The 17,849-nt window shown below is 43.0% G+C and overlaps 1 protein-coding gene across 19 annotated transcripts in view; it reads left to right on the forward strand.

Annotated features, from left to right (window-relative positions):
* Nucleotides 1-2,375: 2,375 nt before the first annotated feature.
* Nucleotides 2,376-17,849, forward strand: part of LOC309850284 (membrane cofactor protein-like) — a 44,438-nt gene continuing 28,964 nt past the window's right edge. For all 19 annotated transcript variants that reach the window (XM_082704003.1, XM_082704001.1, XM_082703990.1 and 16 more), the window contains exons 1-3: nucleotides 2,376-4,036; nucleotides 14,732-14,917; nucleotides 15,309-15,411. In XM_082704003.1, the coding sequence (XP_082560129.1) occupies nucleotides 3,916-4,036; nucleotides 14,732-14,917; nucleotides 15,309-15,411 (410 nt within the window). In that variant the 5' untranslated portion in view covers nucleotides 2,376-3,915. The remainder of the gene's footprint in view (nucleotides 4,037-14,731; nucleotides 14,918-15,308; nucleotides 15,412-17,849) is intronic.

Genomic DNA, 17,849 nt, shown 5'->3' on the forward strand with positions numbered 1-17,849 from the left:
TGATGGGAATTGGCCTTTCTTAGAATTAACATTCCCTATCACAAGAAAAAAATGTAAATTTCTTTATCCCCCCGGAATGCAGTAGGTCAGTGAGCATTGTGATGACCATGCCATTGAATTTCAAGGAATTCATAAAATTTTTTGCCTGTGACATCAGTGATCTATGGGAAATCTTGCTTATACTAACTATGGGTGAAATACTGACCTGTCTAACTTCATTTGTATTGCTGAGTAATTCTGTTAACCTCTGGCCTTACATTTTTCATCTGAGAAGCTGGTCTCCAAGATTATTCTTAGTGCTAACAATCTAATTTTGTTTCTCATTTCCTTTTTGTGTACACATAATTTTGACGTGGAAGTTAAAAAGTCTATGACATTTAAAGGGTATGTTCTATTTTCATCACTATAATGGGAGAGGAATAAAAGATTTTTTTTCCTTCTAAATCTGTCTGGAACATGGTTTGCAATATATTTACTTTTTAAAGCCTTCAAAATCCAAGAGGAAACAAAATGAACATGCTTTCCTTCTGAGAAGTGCCGCCCTCTCTGCACCTAATGGTTTCAGAATCCCTCCCTGCGTGGGGTGTGGCTTATCACTAGAATGTTCTTGCCAGTAACAGCTAAATATTAAGGTCAACTGTCTGGCAGGTGCTCACCAGGTACAAACGGAGGTGGCACAGCTCCCAAGGCCAACATCAAAAAGATGGGTTATCTTAGCTCTGTTTAGCCAGTCTCTTTCAGCTTTTCACAGCTAACCTAGTGTGTAATTCACTGTGCCAGTGGAAAGCCTTTTCTGAGAGTCCTCACAGGCCCATTTCTCTCAAAAGCATGATGGAAATACACTAATTTAGAAGACAAGAAGCATCTGGCATTCAGATTAATTTTTCACAAGTTGGCCTCTGTTTAATGACATTCCCACACCCTTCCCTCCACCCTAGTGCCATTCATAAGGCCTTAAAGGAGATCTAGCACACAGCTCCAAACCTGTTCGACACACAGGCGTACTCTCCATGCTCTCCTCTTTGCCACTTGGGCAGGGTGACAAAAATCTTTAGGGGAGTTGCAGGCACCAGGAGCCTTTACTGCCCCAACTCACTCAAAGCCTTGGCTCTTGAGTTCTATTACTGTCCAGGCTACAGGATGTTCAATGTCAACACTCTCCCTTTGAACTAAGTCACTGAAATGATCTCAAGGCTAAGGGACAGACAGTAGCTCCACTTCCTATCACAGCTTGCACTGCCTGAGACAGGACGTTTTCTGGGCAGACAGTTGTAGCTCCCTCCTTTAGAGGCAAACCCGTGCTCCTAGTGTCTACGTTTATTAAAACAAAATCTCTCAGAACCTTCCCAGCCCTTATTTGGTAAATCCATGCTGGGGGAGAACTGGCAGAGACAGGTTAGAGGCATTTGTCAGCAATACCCATTTCTTTCATGCAGTATTCATAGGCATTTATTATGCACCTATGACAGACCTAGAACTGTCTTAGCACTGGAGCTACAGCAGGAAAACTCTATCCCTGTGTCAAGGAGCTTGTCAGAAAAATACGGAAAAGGGCTCCAAATTTCCAATGGAGCCTTTATTGAGGCAAATGAAAATAATTTAATCTATGTGAAATTATCCAATTATATTTAGAGTGTCTTGGATGATCCCCCAGCATAGATTTTACTGATTGAAAGAAAGTTCCAGTAAAACCCCAATTCTTGACTCTAATCTAGTTTGTGTAGCTGGGAAACCAAACACTAGCCATACTTTGCCACCTTTTAATTTACGCATGAGAATAAACTTACTTCTAAGACTAGAAATAGATGGGAAAGTATTTTCATCTTACTAAGATGTAACTGACATATACCGTTGTATACAGATGGTGGCCGAGAAAAATAGACTGTCTCTTTTTACGGGTAAGTGTCAACATTGGACAACAGGACATTTCTGTTATATAACTCTTTGTAACAATAATAACAGAAATAATCCCCTTTCATTTTCTTACTCACTCTCTCCTTAATTATACCTCCTTTAAATCAGTGTTCTGATAGAGTGTCTGGATTTTAGAATCTAAGACAGTGAGATGTTTTAGGTATTATTTCCATACCTTTTGTTTCAAAGGCCATCAAGAATCCAAACATTGTGTTGTTCTGGGACAAGAGGCAATTCCATTGTTTGATGAACCCACAAAGTTTTTAGTACCTCTCAGCTACAGAAATCTTTAAATATACAGAGAGTTTTGTAATTCCAGAAGATGCATTTGAGGTTAATACAGAAAGCTTACCTTTCCCCAGCATTGTTATACCCTAATTCTGTGTGATGCGGGATCAAGTGGCATCATTCTATGAACAAAATAGTAGTTGATACATAGGTTGGACTGAAAAAATTTTTTCTTCCTCTCATTCCTAAAACACAGGGTCAATATAGAAAACTGAAAAGCATAAAGAAAATGAAATACTCATAATCCTATCACTGATGGCTAAGTTTAAACTAATTGCTCTATGAGAATGCCCAAGACAAACATTTATTTGGAATCAGTTATTTTTTTTTAAACTTACATATATATTGTAGTTTCTCATGTAGATTTTTTTAAACTCCTGCTGCATAGATGTGCATAAAACCACCTATCAAAAATTCCTTGTTCTTTGGCTAGACACTGAAGATTTATTTTTCCCAAAATTACACATCTTGGGTCACAGCTCTGATGATTTCTTTGGGATAAAATTCAAATGCAACCAGTGGTTTAAAAGTCACGGCCATTTAAAAACTTAACATATGGAAAAGTTAAATTGAAAGCCTAAGTTTGAAGGTGTTGCCCCCCCCCCCCATACATTTACTCACACTGGCTGACATTTGTCATTCTTTGCTAGCTAATGGGAAGAAAATGTCAATGCCTTTTGTGTACTCCCTTAATGCAGGTTGCGACTTTTTTTTTTTTCCCCTTCCTAGTCATACAGGTTTAGTCAGAATGCTACAAATAGGTCTGGCTCATTCTTAATTTTCCACAGAGAGATTGGGTCATCAGAAAATTTCCCCTCTTATGGATTCCTCTCCATCCCAACAATAATGGCTTTATTAAAGCACTTCCAGGAGATGAGCAATTAATACACCCTTGTCCTCACCTTTCTCATGCATCTTTTTTCCCTCTTCAATAAAGCATTTAGTTGCTCAAGGGCAGGGACCCCAGAGAGGTGAGGCCCCAAATGCAAATGGCCCGGTGTTGTTTAATAATTCATCTACCTTGCTTTACTTGAGGGGTTGGGAGTGCAGCGCCCAAACCTCTGAGATTCTGAAACCTCTCAGGCCTCCAGAGGATCCCAGAGCAGATGCTGAGAGCCCCACAAATCACAAGCACTGTCCCTCCATATGCCCGACTCATGCCAACTCCTGAAACAAGGGCCAGGGAGTCGGGCCGTTCGGACGCCCCAGTACACACAGCAGGCGCGAGGGGTGCGGCCCCACGACGACCCGCCGCCTGGCCTTGGGTTTCTAGTTTCAGGTCACTGTGCTTTTCGCTCAGTGGGGCGTTCGCTTCCGGAGAAGGGACAAGGTGGACCCCGCCAGCTCTGCTTCCCTTCGCACCCTCCTGAGTCCGGGCGGTGAGCCCGCCGAGCCCCGCAAGCCGCCGGGGACGTCGGGTCAGTGCGCAAGGCAGCGTCGCGGGGCCGCCTGGCGCCCGCGGAAAGGACCAAACAGCTCTATGACGCCGCAGCCAGACCCTCCCCTTCCCACGCCGAGTCGCAGAGGTCAGCTGGGCCCCGCGCCCAGGCCCCGCCCAGTTAGGAAGGAGAGTCACTTCCGCGCAAACGGCGCTGAGGCCACGCCCTCGCGGCTGGCACCTGACCCCGGGCAGCCGGGGATTGTTGCGTCTGCTCCCGGACCTGGGAGAGTGTCGCTTGGCGGACTCTCAGCTTCCCGCGGGTCTCCGGGAAGATGGTGGTGTCCTGCGCGCGGCGCGCAGCCCATCCCTGCTGTCTGCAGAAGCGCTTTTCCTTTTTGTGTTGCTTTAAGATCTCTTTGATGGCCGCAGTGCTCCTGATACCCAAGCCCTCTGGTAAGAGCCTGGAGGGGGTGTGCACTTCCGCGGCGAGCTGAGCGGGTCGGGGAGCTGGCCGACGGGTCCTCGGGGCCCGGGAGCTTTGCTTGGTGGTCGGGAACAGGCGCGGTGCTGGGGCGGCCCCAGTCGTGTTTTGCGGGTACCCAGGGGGTGGAGGCCCTGTGGTGCGGGAGCTGAAGGTTTGGGAGCAGTTGGGCAGTGAGCCCGGATGGTGTTGGGCGCGGCTTGTGCTTTCCCGGGGCGGAACTGTGACCCCAGCGAATGCTTGCGGGGTGCTTCCGGGCAGAGGCACCCGGGGCAGGGGAGCGCGGACGCGGGGCCTGGGGAGACTGCTTGGTCTCCGTACCGAGTGCGAGTGGCTGTTGCTAGGATCCTTGGGAGGTTTCCCGTGGGAGGTTTCCCCGTGTTCCTTGCCGGGGTGATGGCACTGGGGAGAGGGGCGTTGTTTGTGCCGGGCTGGGAGACCCCGGGTTGGGTGTTACCGGGTGTGTGCTTTATGGAACTAACCAGGCTTGTGGTATGGATGTGGTGTGGGGTAAGAAAGCCCACTGTCTGCTGTGCATGGGGGCTGGGAATCGAGTGTGGCAGCTCTTGGGTGAGTGGGCTCCGGGGGCAAGCATGCTGCGGGCCCCTGGGGCTTAGAAGGTTTTGTGTCTAAAGGCACAAGTCTCCTTGCTGTCCGTGATCATACTGGTATTGGTTTGAAGGGTGTTCCTCTTTTAGTTTTTTTTTTTTTATATATAAAATCATCTTCCTGTTTCCATTCAAGAGACATTATCCAATTCCATTACCCAATGGCTTTTTGCTATTGTTTTCATGTGGGTGGGCCATATTTGAGGGGAATTCTAAATTAATCTTAAAAGCTTTGGTAGCTTACTGTCAACTGAGTAAGAAATAACCCATATATAATGTCATTCTGGTTTCCCCTACACCCATTAACGGAAACTGAAGATTCCCACCCAATAAATTTGTTTACTGTATCGCTGAATAAGAATTAGTGTTCATGCTAAAAAGACATGCTAGGTGTGTAACACATTTACAATGAAGTGTCGACCATTTTCAGTACTTTGGTATATTTCTGTCTTTATCTGCACCTGTGTTTCTCTGCCCAAGTTATTTCTAGGATCCTGTTGCATGTACAGTTTCTATGCTGCATTCTTTCCTTAGTAGTATTCATTCTACACATATTTGACTTGTATGTGCCAGGTTCTATACTGGGTCCTGAGGATACGCTGGTAAGTGATAACAAAACTGTCCGTTTTTATGATCCTGATTTCACTATTGCTCTGCTTGCACTCACACAAATAGAAGCAGACACATTTGCTCACTTTTAGAACCCCAGTGCCAGGCACACAGTGGTGGTGGAAAAATAGTTGCTAAAATTGATCAGGAGTGGCAGACCAAACATACTACTCGCTAGTACGTTATAACCCAAAAGAAGTGCTTTGGGGGAAAGGAGCTTGATCCTCTGATAGCATTTACCAATTGCTAGGAACTGTTGGTGGGCCAAACTCCACCTCTGTGGGGCTTCTGTACTTACTATTCCCTCAGACTTGGAACATTCTCCCCTGGCTCCTTCTTATCTCTCAAGCTCAGTTGAGGTGTCAGCCCCTCAGGAGGCCCCTCTCTGACCACCATATCTCAGACAGACGCACATGCTCCAGCTCAAATCCCCCGAAAGTCACCCCTGCAAACATGTTTTCTGCTCTCCCCACGAGAATGTAGAGAGCTTCTCTGTCTTGTCACACTTGCGGTTCCAGATTTGCAATTTTTTGCCCAGTGTCACACTCTTATGTAAGTATTGAGTACCAGAAAATGAATGATAATAATATAATATATATATATATATATATATATATATATATACCCATATATAATGTCATTCTGGTTTCCCCTACACCCATTAATGGAAACTGAAGATTCCCACCCAATAAATCCTATAATGAAATATATAATATATATAATATACATATTATAATGAAATATATAATATATATAATATACATATTATATATATTATATATATATTATAATGAAACTGGGGCTTAGAGTGCCAGCAATAATTCCTCCCGCTTCCAGGAGGAAGGTTCTTTAAACACCTGTCCTCAGGATGGCCTTTCTACGGTGCCTGGTGTCTAAGCTAAGTCAGGGGAAGCTGACCATCACAGAGGCTCTGTCTTCCCTGTACTGTAGAGCTCACCATATTCTAATCTTGCTTGTTCCTGATCATGAAAAAGTTCATTTCTGTGGGGGAAGTAGCGTGGGGAGGGACCAGAGGCAATAAAAAGAAAACAAAAAAATGTTGTAAAAAAGGATCAGGTTTAGATGAGCCTTGGAGCTCACGTTGGATGTTGTTTGGAAGAGAGAAAACAAAATGACTGGGATGCAACATGGAAGGTAGCAAAACTTAAAAATGCAGCAAAGGAAACACAAGACCAAGTGGAAAGTTCAAAGGTAAAATCAGGATAGGTATGAAATTAGAGAAAGTACAAATGAGCCTCCTTATGTCGGGCAGGGAAAATACGGGACTAGAATACACATTCAGTTCTGAAGCAGCTCACAGGCCGGGAAGCAGGTTTGTAAGCAGGCAGTGTTGTGCCTGGAGGCTTCCCATCTCAGAGGTAGTTAGTTGCCAGCTGCATGAGGTGGTAGAAGCCAACATTCGTCTAATTCAGAACCAGTCTCATTCTTCTAGAAGGGGTCTGCGTTTTGGACAGAACCCACCACCTCCTGCTGAGTGGTGTCTCTTTTAGGTCTTTTCTTTCTCTCTGGTGGATGAAGCCAGGATAGATCCATTAAGTGTTTCCAGGGTAGTTTCTTACTTCCTTACTCTACAGGTTATAATGCAATGAGAGCATGACCTTATCTGGTCAGTTGCCAGGTCACCAGAATACTGGGAGTTAGGCAACAGAGGAAATCCTGTGGCCAGGTCTTTCTGGCCAAAGCTTAAAGATGATGCTTTTCTAGTATTAGATACATCTCAGTATATTCTTTCAGCGAGGTGTTCTGTTGGACACCAGTGGTCCTTTGAATGCCAGATGGTTTTGCCCAGCTCCTCTGAGGGACATCATGCTGTGCTTGGTGTTATGGCCGCATGGGTGAATAATGGAATCGGCCAGGGGAACTATTGAACACAGAAACCCGTGATAGTGACTGAGTGATCCATGCGGAGGACAGTCCAAGAGGAGGCCACTGGGCACTGCCTCCCGAGGGAAGCAGATGGTGCTTGCTAGAGGAGTAGCTGAGTGGATTCAGTATAAAAAGACAGGAGTTGAGTGGGGGTTGCAGCTGAGCAGGAAGGAAGGGTGTTCAGAGGCGAGCAGTGTGATCAGAGGCTTAGAGCTGTGACGTAGCTGGGGACTCCCAAGGACCACGGAGCTGCCTGGTGTGGCAGCTAGAGGGCAAGGGAGGCAAGGGAAAGGCCGAGGACTAGAACACAGAGCCAATCACTGTGAAAAGCAACAGGATAGTTTGGAATGAACAATCCCTATCGTTAAAATGTAGGCATGATGTTATCTGTCCCTTCAGGGCATTTGAGCCCTTATGTGTGACTTAGCACACAGCAAATCTAAACCAGGGTTCCTTTAATTTCTCCAGACTCGTTAGAAGACCATTTCTTGAGGATGGCATTGCAGGGTGTTGGTGTAAGCGTGGGAGGGTTTTAGGGAGTGTGGTGAGAAGCAGTGTCCGTCGTGGAAGCAGGCTGCCTGGCTGCTGGAGATGTTGGCCTGGGCAAGTGACTTAACCTACTGTGCCTTAGCTGGCCCATCTTAGAGAGGGGGCAATAGTGCCCAGCCGTAGGATGAGTATGAAGACAAGTTAAATTGTACTTAAAATAATAGTATAGGTAGTGTTGAACGTTTGCTATTTCTAAAATTATTAATACTATCACAACTATTGTTTTAAGAAAAAAGATGTAGAGTCTTCAGTTATCATACTTGGGAAAAAATAAAATCCCCATTATTTGGAGTTCTCCATTCGTAATGTTAAAATGTTGTTATGTAATGTTATGTTATGTTGTTAATGTTTCTAATAATAGCAGTAATGGAGAATGGGCCCAAAATATACCAAGAAAGTGTAAATATTTTGACATCATAGAAATCAAATACCCTGATTAAGGAAAAGAGCTATCATTCAACCAATGAAAACAGTTGAAGACAGGTATAAAACAACAAAGAAAAAAATTATGATTTGTTGATATCTCTGAAAGAAGTTGGCTGAGCAGAAAAGGATGTGAGCTTTGGTCTAAGATAGTGTCTGGAACTGACAGCGGCGCTCATTCAGCTCTGGTGGTTGGCGTTACATGTGCAGTGAGGTGTCCCCCATAGTCCTCAGAGGTAACAGTCTGGTAGAGAGCACAAACAATAACGAGTCCCGCTGTGGGGTTGTCTGTGGACGAAGTAAATGTGGATCATGAGGAAACTTACCGCGGTTTTTTTCTGACACATGTCAAGAGCCACAAGAAGTGGCCTGTCAGGTGAAACCGAAGGATGCGTGGGTGAGAGGGTGGGAGGCATGTGGGGTCTCTGCTCAAAGCTGAAGTTAATTGAGGCGGGGAGGTCTGGAGTGCGGACATAATTGAGGTCATTGCCAGGAATTGAATAGGGCTTGGGAATAGGATGCACAAGTGAGCAGAGTCCTGGTAATGACGGGCTTTACAAGACTGCTGGCCATGATAGGGAGCCCTAGACATTGTCATGAGGGCGTTGGGAAGTCATTGAAAGATATCAGACTTAGATGAGCTTTGGTCACTGTGTCCTGTCAGCATGACTCTGGCATCAAATGAATGAAAGGTGGAGGTGGCTAAGGGGGCCTGTTCAGAAACGCTGGTCGCACTCTAGAGAAGAAATGTCAGTGGTTTGAACTGGAGGGAAAGGTAGAATCAGAGAGACGGAATCAGCATTTGAATTGTCAACTTAACATCAAAAAAAGAAAAAAAAACCCAGATAATCTATCTGAAATGGACAGGAGACATGGACAGTTCTCCATAGAAGGGAGACAGATGGCCAACAGACTCATGCAAAGGTTGATCAGTATTACTGATCATCAGGGAAATGCAAATCATGTCACACTGGCAGAATGGGCAAAATCAAAAGGATAAAGATGTGAAAAAATGCCTCCTCCTCCACTGTTGGTTGGAATTCAGACTAGTATAGCCATTGTGGAAAACATGGAGGTTCCTTAGAAATTTAAAAATAGAATTACCACCACATGATCCAGTAATGTCATTACTGAGTATTTACCCTAAGAATGTGAAAACACTAATTTGATAAGGTATATGTACCTCTGTTTTTATGGCAGCATTATTTACAATAGCCAAAATATGGAAGCAATCCAAGGACCTATCAATAGATGAATGGGTAAAAGAAGGTGTGATGTTTATATGTTTATACACACACACACACACACACACACACACACACACAAACACACAGTGGACTGTTACTTAGCTATGAAAGAGAATGGAATCTTGCCATTTGCAGCAGCATGGATGGATCTAAAGGGTATAATGCCAAATGAAATAAGTCAGTAAGAGAAAGGCAAATGCCATATGATTTCATGCACATAATGGATTTTTTTTTTTTTAAGAGAGAAAGCATTGGTAGAGGGTTTGGACAGAGGGAGAGGGATTGAGAATCTCAAGAAGCGTCAGCACTCAGCACAGAGCCTGATGGGAGGATTGATCTCATGACCCTGAGTTCACGCCCTGAGCTGAAATCAAGAGTCAGACGCTTAACCAGCTGAGCCACCCAGGCACCCCCATATATGGAATCTAAGAAACAAAACAAATGAACAAAGAAAAAAGAGATAAACTAAAAAACAGACCCTTAAATTTAGAAAACAAACTGCTGATTACCAGAGGGGAAGTGGGAGTGGGGGTGGGGGAAGGAATGGTTGAAATAGGTGAAGGGGATTAAAAGCACATTTATTGTGATGATTACTGAGTAATATATAGAATTGTTGAATCTCTATATGGTACACCTGAAAACTAATATAATACTGCATGTTAATTATTGAGGAATTAAAAATTTAAGAACTCATCTGTCTTGTTTGCTGGACCTGTGTGAGTGTGAATAATCAAGAGTCTACACGTTGGCTTCAAAATGTTATATGGATGGGGTGCCTGGATGGCTCAGTCATTAAGCCTCTGCCTTCTGCTCAGTTCATGATCCCAGGATCCTGGGATCAAGCCCTGCATCCAGGTGTTTCTCCCTCTCCCACTCCCCTTCCCTGTGTTCCCTCTCGTGCTGTGTCTCTCTCTGTCCAAAATAAATAAAATCTTTAAAAAAATTTTTTTAATGTTGTATGGATAGCAGTATGTGGGGAGGCAGTTGAATATAAACAGTTGGCCCCTGGGCTGGAGGTCAAGCATGGAGACCAGGATTTAGGACAGCTCTTCTCAGTGGTGATGAGGTCACGGGAGTGTGCACACTCCCTCACAGGGATGTGCAGAATGGAGTAGCCAGGATTCCTACAGCAACCCATTAGGAGCATACATTATCCAACTGGGCAGAGAAGGAAGGGTAGCCAGAGGATAAAAAACATCAGTGTCCTGAGGAACAGAAGTAAGTTTATTGTGAAATAGTGTAATATTGGGCACAGTTATTATAGTGTGTAAAGCTTACAGAGCAAGTTGTAAACTCTGCATATTTTTGAAAGCGTGTCATATAACTGCACATGCGAGGAAGAGAAATACTGCAAATTAGTTGGATGGATAAACCATCCCATTGACATTTCTTTTCCCAAGCTGTCGCTCTCGCCAGCAAGAACGACTCGGAGACTCATGTAGCGGCGAACATTTTTATTAATCGCTTTTTTCTTCCTCCTCTTCTCTAACCCCGGGCGCATGCGTTTTTATACAGGCAGTGTTAACCAATCAGAATGCAGTGCTCATGCACCTCCCGCGTGAGTGGACCTAAATGAACAGCCAATCATATTCAGTCCCTTACAGCTCTTATAGTAGGCCTCCTGTACTGGCTCCCGACATCTCCCCCTTTTTTATTTATTTATAATGGCTGAGATCGTGCCTGTCTTAGGTTGCCAGTCCTCAGCACACATGCTTACCCGTCATGGGGTACTCTCCCTGGTCGAAGAGCCCCTGTCTTAGGTTGCTATGGTGTGGGATCAGTCTTACCCGTCTTTGACTACCGATCTAGCATGCTTAGCCATATCTGGGGGGAGGTACCAGCTTCAAGAGCCATCATGGCTTGAACCATGAGGTGTTATTGTCGTTGATTGCGACGGACACGGCCACACACCCAATGTAACATTAGTATGTTAGCTGTGATTAAGAGAACAGCCATGGCACCAAGTCCGGCCCACTGTTTGAGGAACAAAACAGATTGCTGTAACATTTTTTTTCCACTCACTAACATGTGCAATAGTTACTTTGGTAGAATTTATGGATATAATTTGAGCTCGTAATTGCCTAGTTAAATTTTGAAATTGACGGTTCCAGGTACCATTAAGCATTCTTCCCAATTGTCGAGACAGATTGGCCGCTATTGACAAGTTATTGTAAGCTACGGGAGTAACACAAAGTCCCGCCATATTATGTATACATCCTGTTGAGATTATAGATTCTAAGACATCTATTTGTTCCTGTACTAGATCAACTCTTTGATTTACAATAAGGATCCCAGCATGCAAATGTCCGTTAATTTGTTCTTGCGTAGCCAATGCTTCAGCGACCATTCCTGTGACGTTGTTGAACATGGCGGCTGTCTGTACCGAGGTTGTCAACGCTACCGCGGCAGCAGTAGCAGTGGCGGCGGATGCTGCGATAGCTGCAATAATGGCTGCTGTTATTTCAAAGTCTCGTTTATGTCGAAGCAGCACCGGCAGGTTGTCGGGGTTCACCTGTACTGGCATCGGGATATACGTCGGTATCTTGGCTATTACTGCTGAGTCTCCCACCGTGGCGTTCCAACATTCTGATAGCAGACAATTCTGGGACTCACAAGAGAGACTAGATGACTTGTTAATAGTAGAAGCATTAAAAACTATGAAGAGAAAGGGAGCTCTAACACAGACGGGCGTTGGTGAGTAACTTATGTGCTTAGCTGAGGTGCAATTGCAAGTAACATTTGTTTCAAATCGAGAGCCTACGTGATAGTTGTATGTACAGTTATGCCATGTAGACCCATTAATAAAGTGAAGGCTTTCCAAGCCTGTACATGCCTGTGCAGCGTTGCAGAGCAGCCACCTATCTAGAAGGTGAGCTGACGCGCCTTGCTCCGGGTCTTGGTAGGTATAATTATAGCTAAAAAAGGTGGAGTTAGAGTAAGTGGGGATTTTAGGACTGAATGAGAATCCTGTTCCCACCCAAACTCCTGAGAGGCTACTATGGCAGCCACTCATGCGGTGCAGCTCGCACAATAGCAGGCCTTGGTGCAGCAAGGTTTATACGGAGGAGGCCCCTCGTAAGGTGGAGCTGTTGGGGCTGGGCGCGTGGGCATAGGATCTAAGTTATCTACCACTTCCGTCTTTGTTTGTAACTGCGCCATAACTTCCTCCTGCATTTTGAGCTGCGCCATAGCCTTCTTTAGCTTTTCCTCCTTTTTTGCAAGCTCCTTTTGCATCTTGCTCACCTTTTGGCTTTTGGGCGATTTCCCTCCTCTGCCCCTTTCATCATCGCTGGAGCTAGATCCCTCACTGTCTGAGTGTCCATTTGAGCTTTCACTCTCAGAGCTAGTGTCCTTCAAGGAGCCTTTACAAAATTCCTCTTTCACTTGTTCTAAGATCTCCCCTCCCAGTTGCACCGCCTGGTGTATGGGTTCTCGCGGGGATTGCAAACAAACTTTCACTAAAGACCAAACAGCCAGGGTTCCCGGCGTAGTGCGCGGATCGCGTCTAAGGTCTTCTCCTAAATGCTCCCACTGAGGGATGTTTAATATCCCTTCCTCCAAAAACCAGGGAGCCGTTTGTCCCACTTCTCTCAAAAACAAACGAGCTGTTTTATTTTTTAAAGGAGTACCAATTGCTTTAAGGATATTAGAAAGTGGCCCCAGCATTTTATATGTGGCCATCTCGTTTCCCATACCGGAAAGCTTTACTCTCGTCCTTATCCTAGGAACTTTGCAGCCATCTCGTTTCCCATCCCAGAAAGCTTTCTACACTCGTCCTTGACTTGAGGAACTTTCCCTGTCACTAGACAGAAATAGGTGTACTCTTTACCTGATCGTCGCCGACTCCGTGCGACTCTCACGATGAGATTCCCGGGTTTCGGCACCACTTGTCGCTCTCGCCAGCAAGAACAACTCGGAGACTCACGTAGTGGCGAACCTTTTTTATTAATTGCTTTTTTCTTCCTCCTCTTCTTTAACCCCGGGTGCATGCGTTTTTACAGGCAGTGTTAACCAATCAGAATGCAGTGCTCATGCACCTCCCGCGTGAGTGGACCTAAATGAACAGCCAATCATATTCAGTCCCTTACAGCTCTTATAGTAGGCCTCCTGTACTGGCTCCCGACACCAAGCAGATTACTTTATATGAAGTCATATTTGGAATTTTGTCTTCTTTTTTTTTTTTTTAAACTCTAGGTGTATGTGGTTTTTTTTTTTTTTTAAGATTTTATTTATTTATTTGACAGACAGAGATCACAAGTAGGCATAGAGGCAGGCAGAGAGAGAGGAGGAAGCAGGCTCCCTACTGAACAGAGAGCCCGTTGTGGGTCTCTATCCCAGGACCCTGGGATCATGACCTGAGCCGAAGACTGAGGCTTTAACTGACTGAGCCACCCAGGTGCCCCTAGAATTCTGTCTTCTTTATCTGCTTTCGGAATAGTTAATGAAATTGCATAAAGCAAGGAATACTTGTATTATTTAATCAGTGGCATGCTGTTGCTTAATTCTTTCTTGGTGGTTCCATGATTTTCAATGAGGTAATGGATTGGTATCTAGAATGGAATTATATAGAATTTCTAGCTGAAGGAATGTGGGATCCATTAATGAGTGGAGGAAGATGAAATTATATTTAAAATACTGCCCCCAAAGCAACATTTTTTTTTTGGTAAGGATATTCATGGTAAATTTTGATATTTGAGTGGCATCTGTTCACTTGTGAGAAGCTCAGTTCACTTATATGAAGCATGAAATGAAGTCTTACATGGAAGAGTTTGTGCATATTTATCTTGATCTGTGAACTACACAATGCTTATTTAAAAATCACTTGATACTCTAGCATTTCTGAAGTACCCACTGGATACTGAGTGAGTAGAAAAAGAAGACCTGTGATCTCTGGTCTCTAGATATTTGCCTTCTGCAACAAGGAGACTGAGCCTGAAGTGACGGGTTATCATTAGTATGTTTCAGACTATGGGAGAGTCATTGGAGCAGGGTGCTGTGTCCTATAGAAGGCTTCTTAAGGGAGAGGTGAGTTTTGACATGAATTTAGAAAAAAGTGGGAAAGGATGTTTATCTACATATATTGTTAGACCTAAACCATCCATTTTGTTTCTTCAGTTGATTGTTGAAAGAAAATTCTTCACCTAGTAGGACGTTACTGAAAATAAGCAAGGCACAGCCTCAACTACTATCACCACTTGGTTAAAAGCTTGGGAGAATCATTTAAAATCTTGCCAAGGATCATTCCATTTATTCTGTATTACCTATCTGCTGGGACATCATCGTCCCTGGTTGGCCAAAGAGAGAAAGTAACTTCATTTTCACGTTCTTGTTCTCTTATCCCTAGATGCCTGTGATCCTCCTCCAAGATTCGAGTTTATGAAGCCAAATGCTACTAAATCCAGTTATAATCCTGGGGACGTAGTATACTTTGTTTGTCGACCAGGATACAAGCCTGTTGTACCTCCTCGTCCCATGTCTTCCATTTGTCAGGCTAATAACATGTGGACACCTCTTCAGGAGGCTTGTACAGGTAAGGGTACAGAAGTTTTGTTTTGTTTTGGTTTTTGTTCTAGAGATTTCACATATTTTAGGTTGCATACTGCACTAGCACAATGATTGTTTTCTCATGTGAATGTAGGTTTTAGATAACAATGTAGCTTTTCAGGTTTTGAAAAATCCCCAGGGAATCTTTCTTGGCAGTTGGTTACCTGGTTAAATGTGAATATTAAGTTTGGCCTTACAATAGTCAAAGAGAGAAAGTAACACTCTCCTGAATTCAGAAGAGCATTGTAAAATTTTGATTTTAATTTAAATGTTTTGAAATTGCTATGAAATAGGCTAATTTCAACATTTAAGCATTTAAATCTTTTGAAATGTTTTGAATTCACTGTGAATCAATGAATTTATAAATTTTCTTTTAGCAAAACAATGTCAGCATCCAGGAGAACCCATAAATGGCCAGTTAGCCGCTGTGAATGGATCTTTTGCCTTTGGTTCGCAGATTCACTATTCTTGCAATGAGGGGTAAGTTGTTCCCTATTGGAAATAAGATAAATACTACTAATTCCATTTTTTTATTCTGCTTCTCTTAAGCATTCCCATAAAGTCGACTTCATTTTTGTTTTATGTGACAAGTCATACTTATAGCCTAACAAGTCTCGGGCTTTTTATTGAAACTGAGAAGATGTGTAATTAGTAGAAAGAAATATAAATTGAAGAAAAGGAAAATTCTATAATACTTACTATACTATAAACATACTGTAAGCATTAACAATGATGACTTCATTTTTTTTTAAGTAGCTTCTTTTTTTTTTTAAAGATTGTATTTATTTATTTGACAGATAGAGATCACAAGCAGGCAGAGAGACAGGTGGGGGAAAGCAGGCTCCCTGCTGAGCAGAGAGCCCGTTGTGGGGCTCTATCCCAGGACCCTGGGATCATGACCTGAGCCGAAGGTAGAGGCTTTAACCCACTGAGCTACCCAGGTGCCCCTGATGACTTCATTTTTGACAACAAAGTGCACCCTATTTAAAATGACCAACTTATAGAAATGGGAGGTCGAATCGCCAACTATAGATATTCTTGCATTGAGATAATTCTAAGGTGTTCCCATGTCAGAATTCACCTCGTTAGCCTGGGCCATTATGTTGATGAGGATTTGTTAGTTCGATTTTTGTGACTACTATGAAGTTTAAGTATTTCAAAAAGAGATACTGAGCCCTTAATAATAAAAACCTCCATTCTGTGGGGCTCTTTTAATATTATATATTGGGGATACTGGGCATTTAAGAAGCGTTCACCTAGAGGACAATACGGAAATGTATCTTCTTCTTTTCTTTTCTTTTCTTTTTGAGTGATCGAGTGAGAGAGAGCGTGAGTGGCGGGGGGAAAGGGCAGAAGAGAGGGAGAGAATCTTAAGCAGGCTCCACTTGTAGCAGAGAGCTGGAAGCAGGCCTTGATCTCACAACCCTGAGATCATGACCTGAGCCCAAATCAAGAGCTGAACAGCTGAGTCACCCAGGTGCCCTGCATCTGATTTTTTTTAATATTGATTTTGTATCCTGCTACTTTGCTGAATTCATTTATTAGTGCTACTAACACCCTTGTTCTGGTGGAATCTTTAGGGTTTTCTATAGAGAAGATTGCATCATCTGCAAACTGATAATTTTACTTCTTCCTTTCCAGTTTGGATGTTTTGGATGTCTTACTTCTTTTTCTTGTCTAACTGCTATGGCTTGAATTTCCAGTACTGTGTTGAATAGAACTGGTAAAAGCAGGCATCCTTGACTTACTCCTCATCTTAGAGGAAAAGCTTTCAGACTTCAGCTTTTCACCATTGAGTATGATATTTGCTGTGGGTTTCTTATGAATGGCTTTTATTATCTTAAGATAGTTTTCTTGTCTTCCTACTTCATTGAGTATATTTATCATGAAAGAGTGTTGAATTCTGTCAAATGCTTTTTCTGCATCACTTGAAGTGATGATGTGGTTTGTGTCCATTTTGCTGTTGTAGCATATGGCACTGATCATTTTTTATGTTGAAATATCCTTGTATCCTATCTGCTGGTTGGCCAAAGAGAGAAAGAATAGATCTTGCTTGTTCATGGTGTATAATATGCTGCAGAATTTTGTTGTTTAGTATTTTTTGATGATATACGCATCACTGTGCATAAGAGATATTGGTCTGTAGCTTTATTTCTTTGCAGTGCCTTTGTCTAGTTTTGGTATCATGTTGATGCTGATCTCAAAATGAATTTGGAAGACTTCCTCATGAATTTTTTGGAAAAGTTTGAGCAGAATAGGTTTAGTTCTTCTTAAATGTTTGGTGGAATTAATCCATGAAACCATCAGGTCTAGGGCTTTTTTTGTATTGGGAGAATTTTGATTGATGATTCAATCTCCTTACTAGTTATAAGTCTATTCATATTTTCTGTTCCTTCATGGTTTAGTTTGGTAGGCTTTGTCTTTCCAGGGATTTGTCTATTTATCTAGGTTGCCCAATTTGCTGGCATAAAATTGTTCAGAGTGTATTATATTTTATTATATTTTGTATTTCTGTAGAATTGATAGTAACCTTACCACTTAAATTTCCGATTTCAATGAATTGAGTCTTCCCTCTCTCTTTCTTAGTCCACCTATCTACAGGTTTGTGAATTCAGTTGATCTTCACAAAACCAACTTTTGGTTTTGTTGATTTTCGGTATTGTTTTCCTCATCTATTTTATTTATCTCCCATCTAGTCTTCAGCATTTACATCTTCTGCTACCTTGGTTTAGTTTTTCTTTTCTAATACCTTTAGTTGTAATGTTTGGTTGTTGATTTCAGATCTTTCATTTTTTAAAGTAAGTCTTTATGGTCATAAATCTCCCCCTTAGCACTGCTTTCACTGCATCCCATAAGTTTTGGTAAGCTGTGTTTTCATTTTCATTCACCTGAAAGTATTTTCTCATTTCCCTTTGATT

The sequence above is a fragment of the Mustela nivalis genome (assembly GCF_964662115.1).
Source record: "Mustela nivalis genome assembly, chromosome: 16".
Lineage (NCBI taxonomy): Eukaryota > Metazoa > Chordata > Mammalia > Carnivora > Mustelidae > Mustela > Mustela nivalis.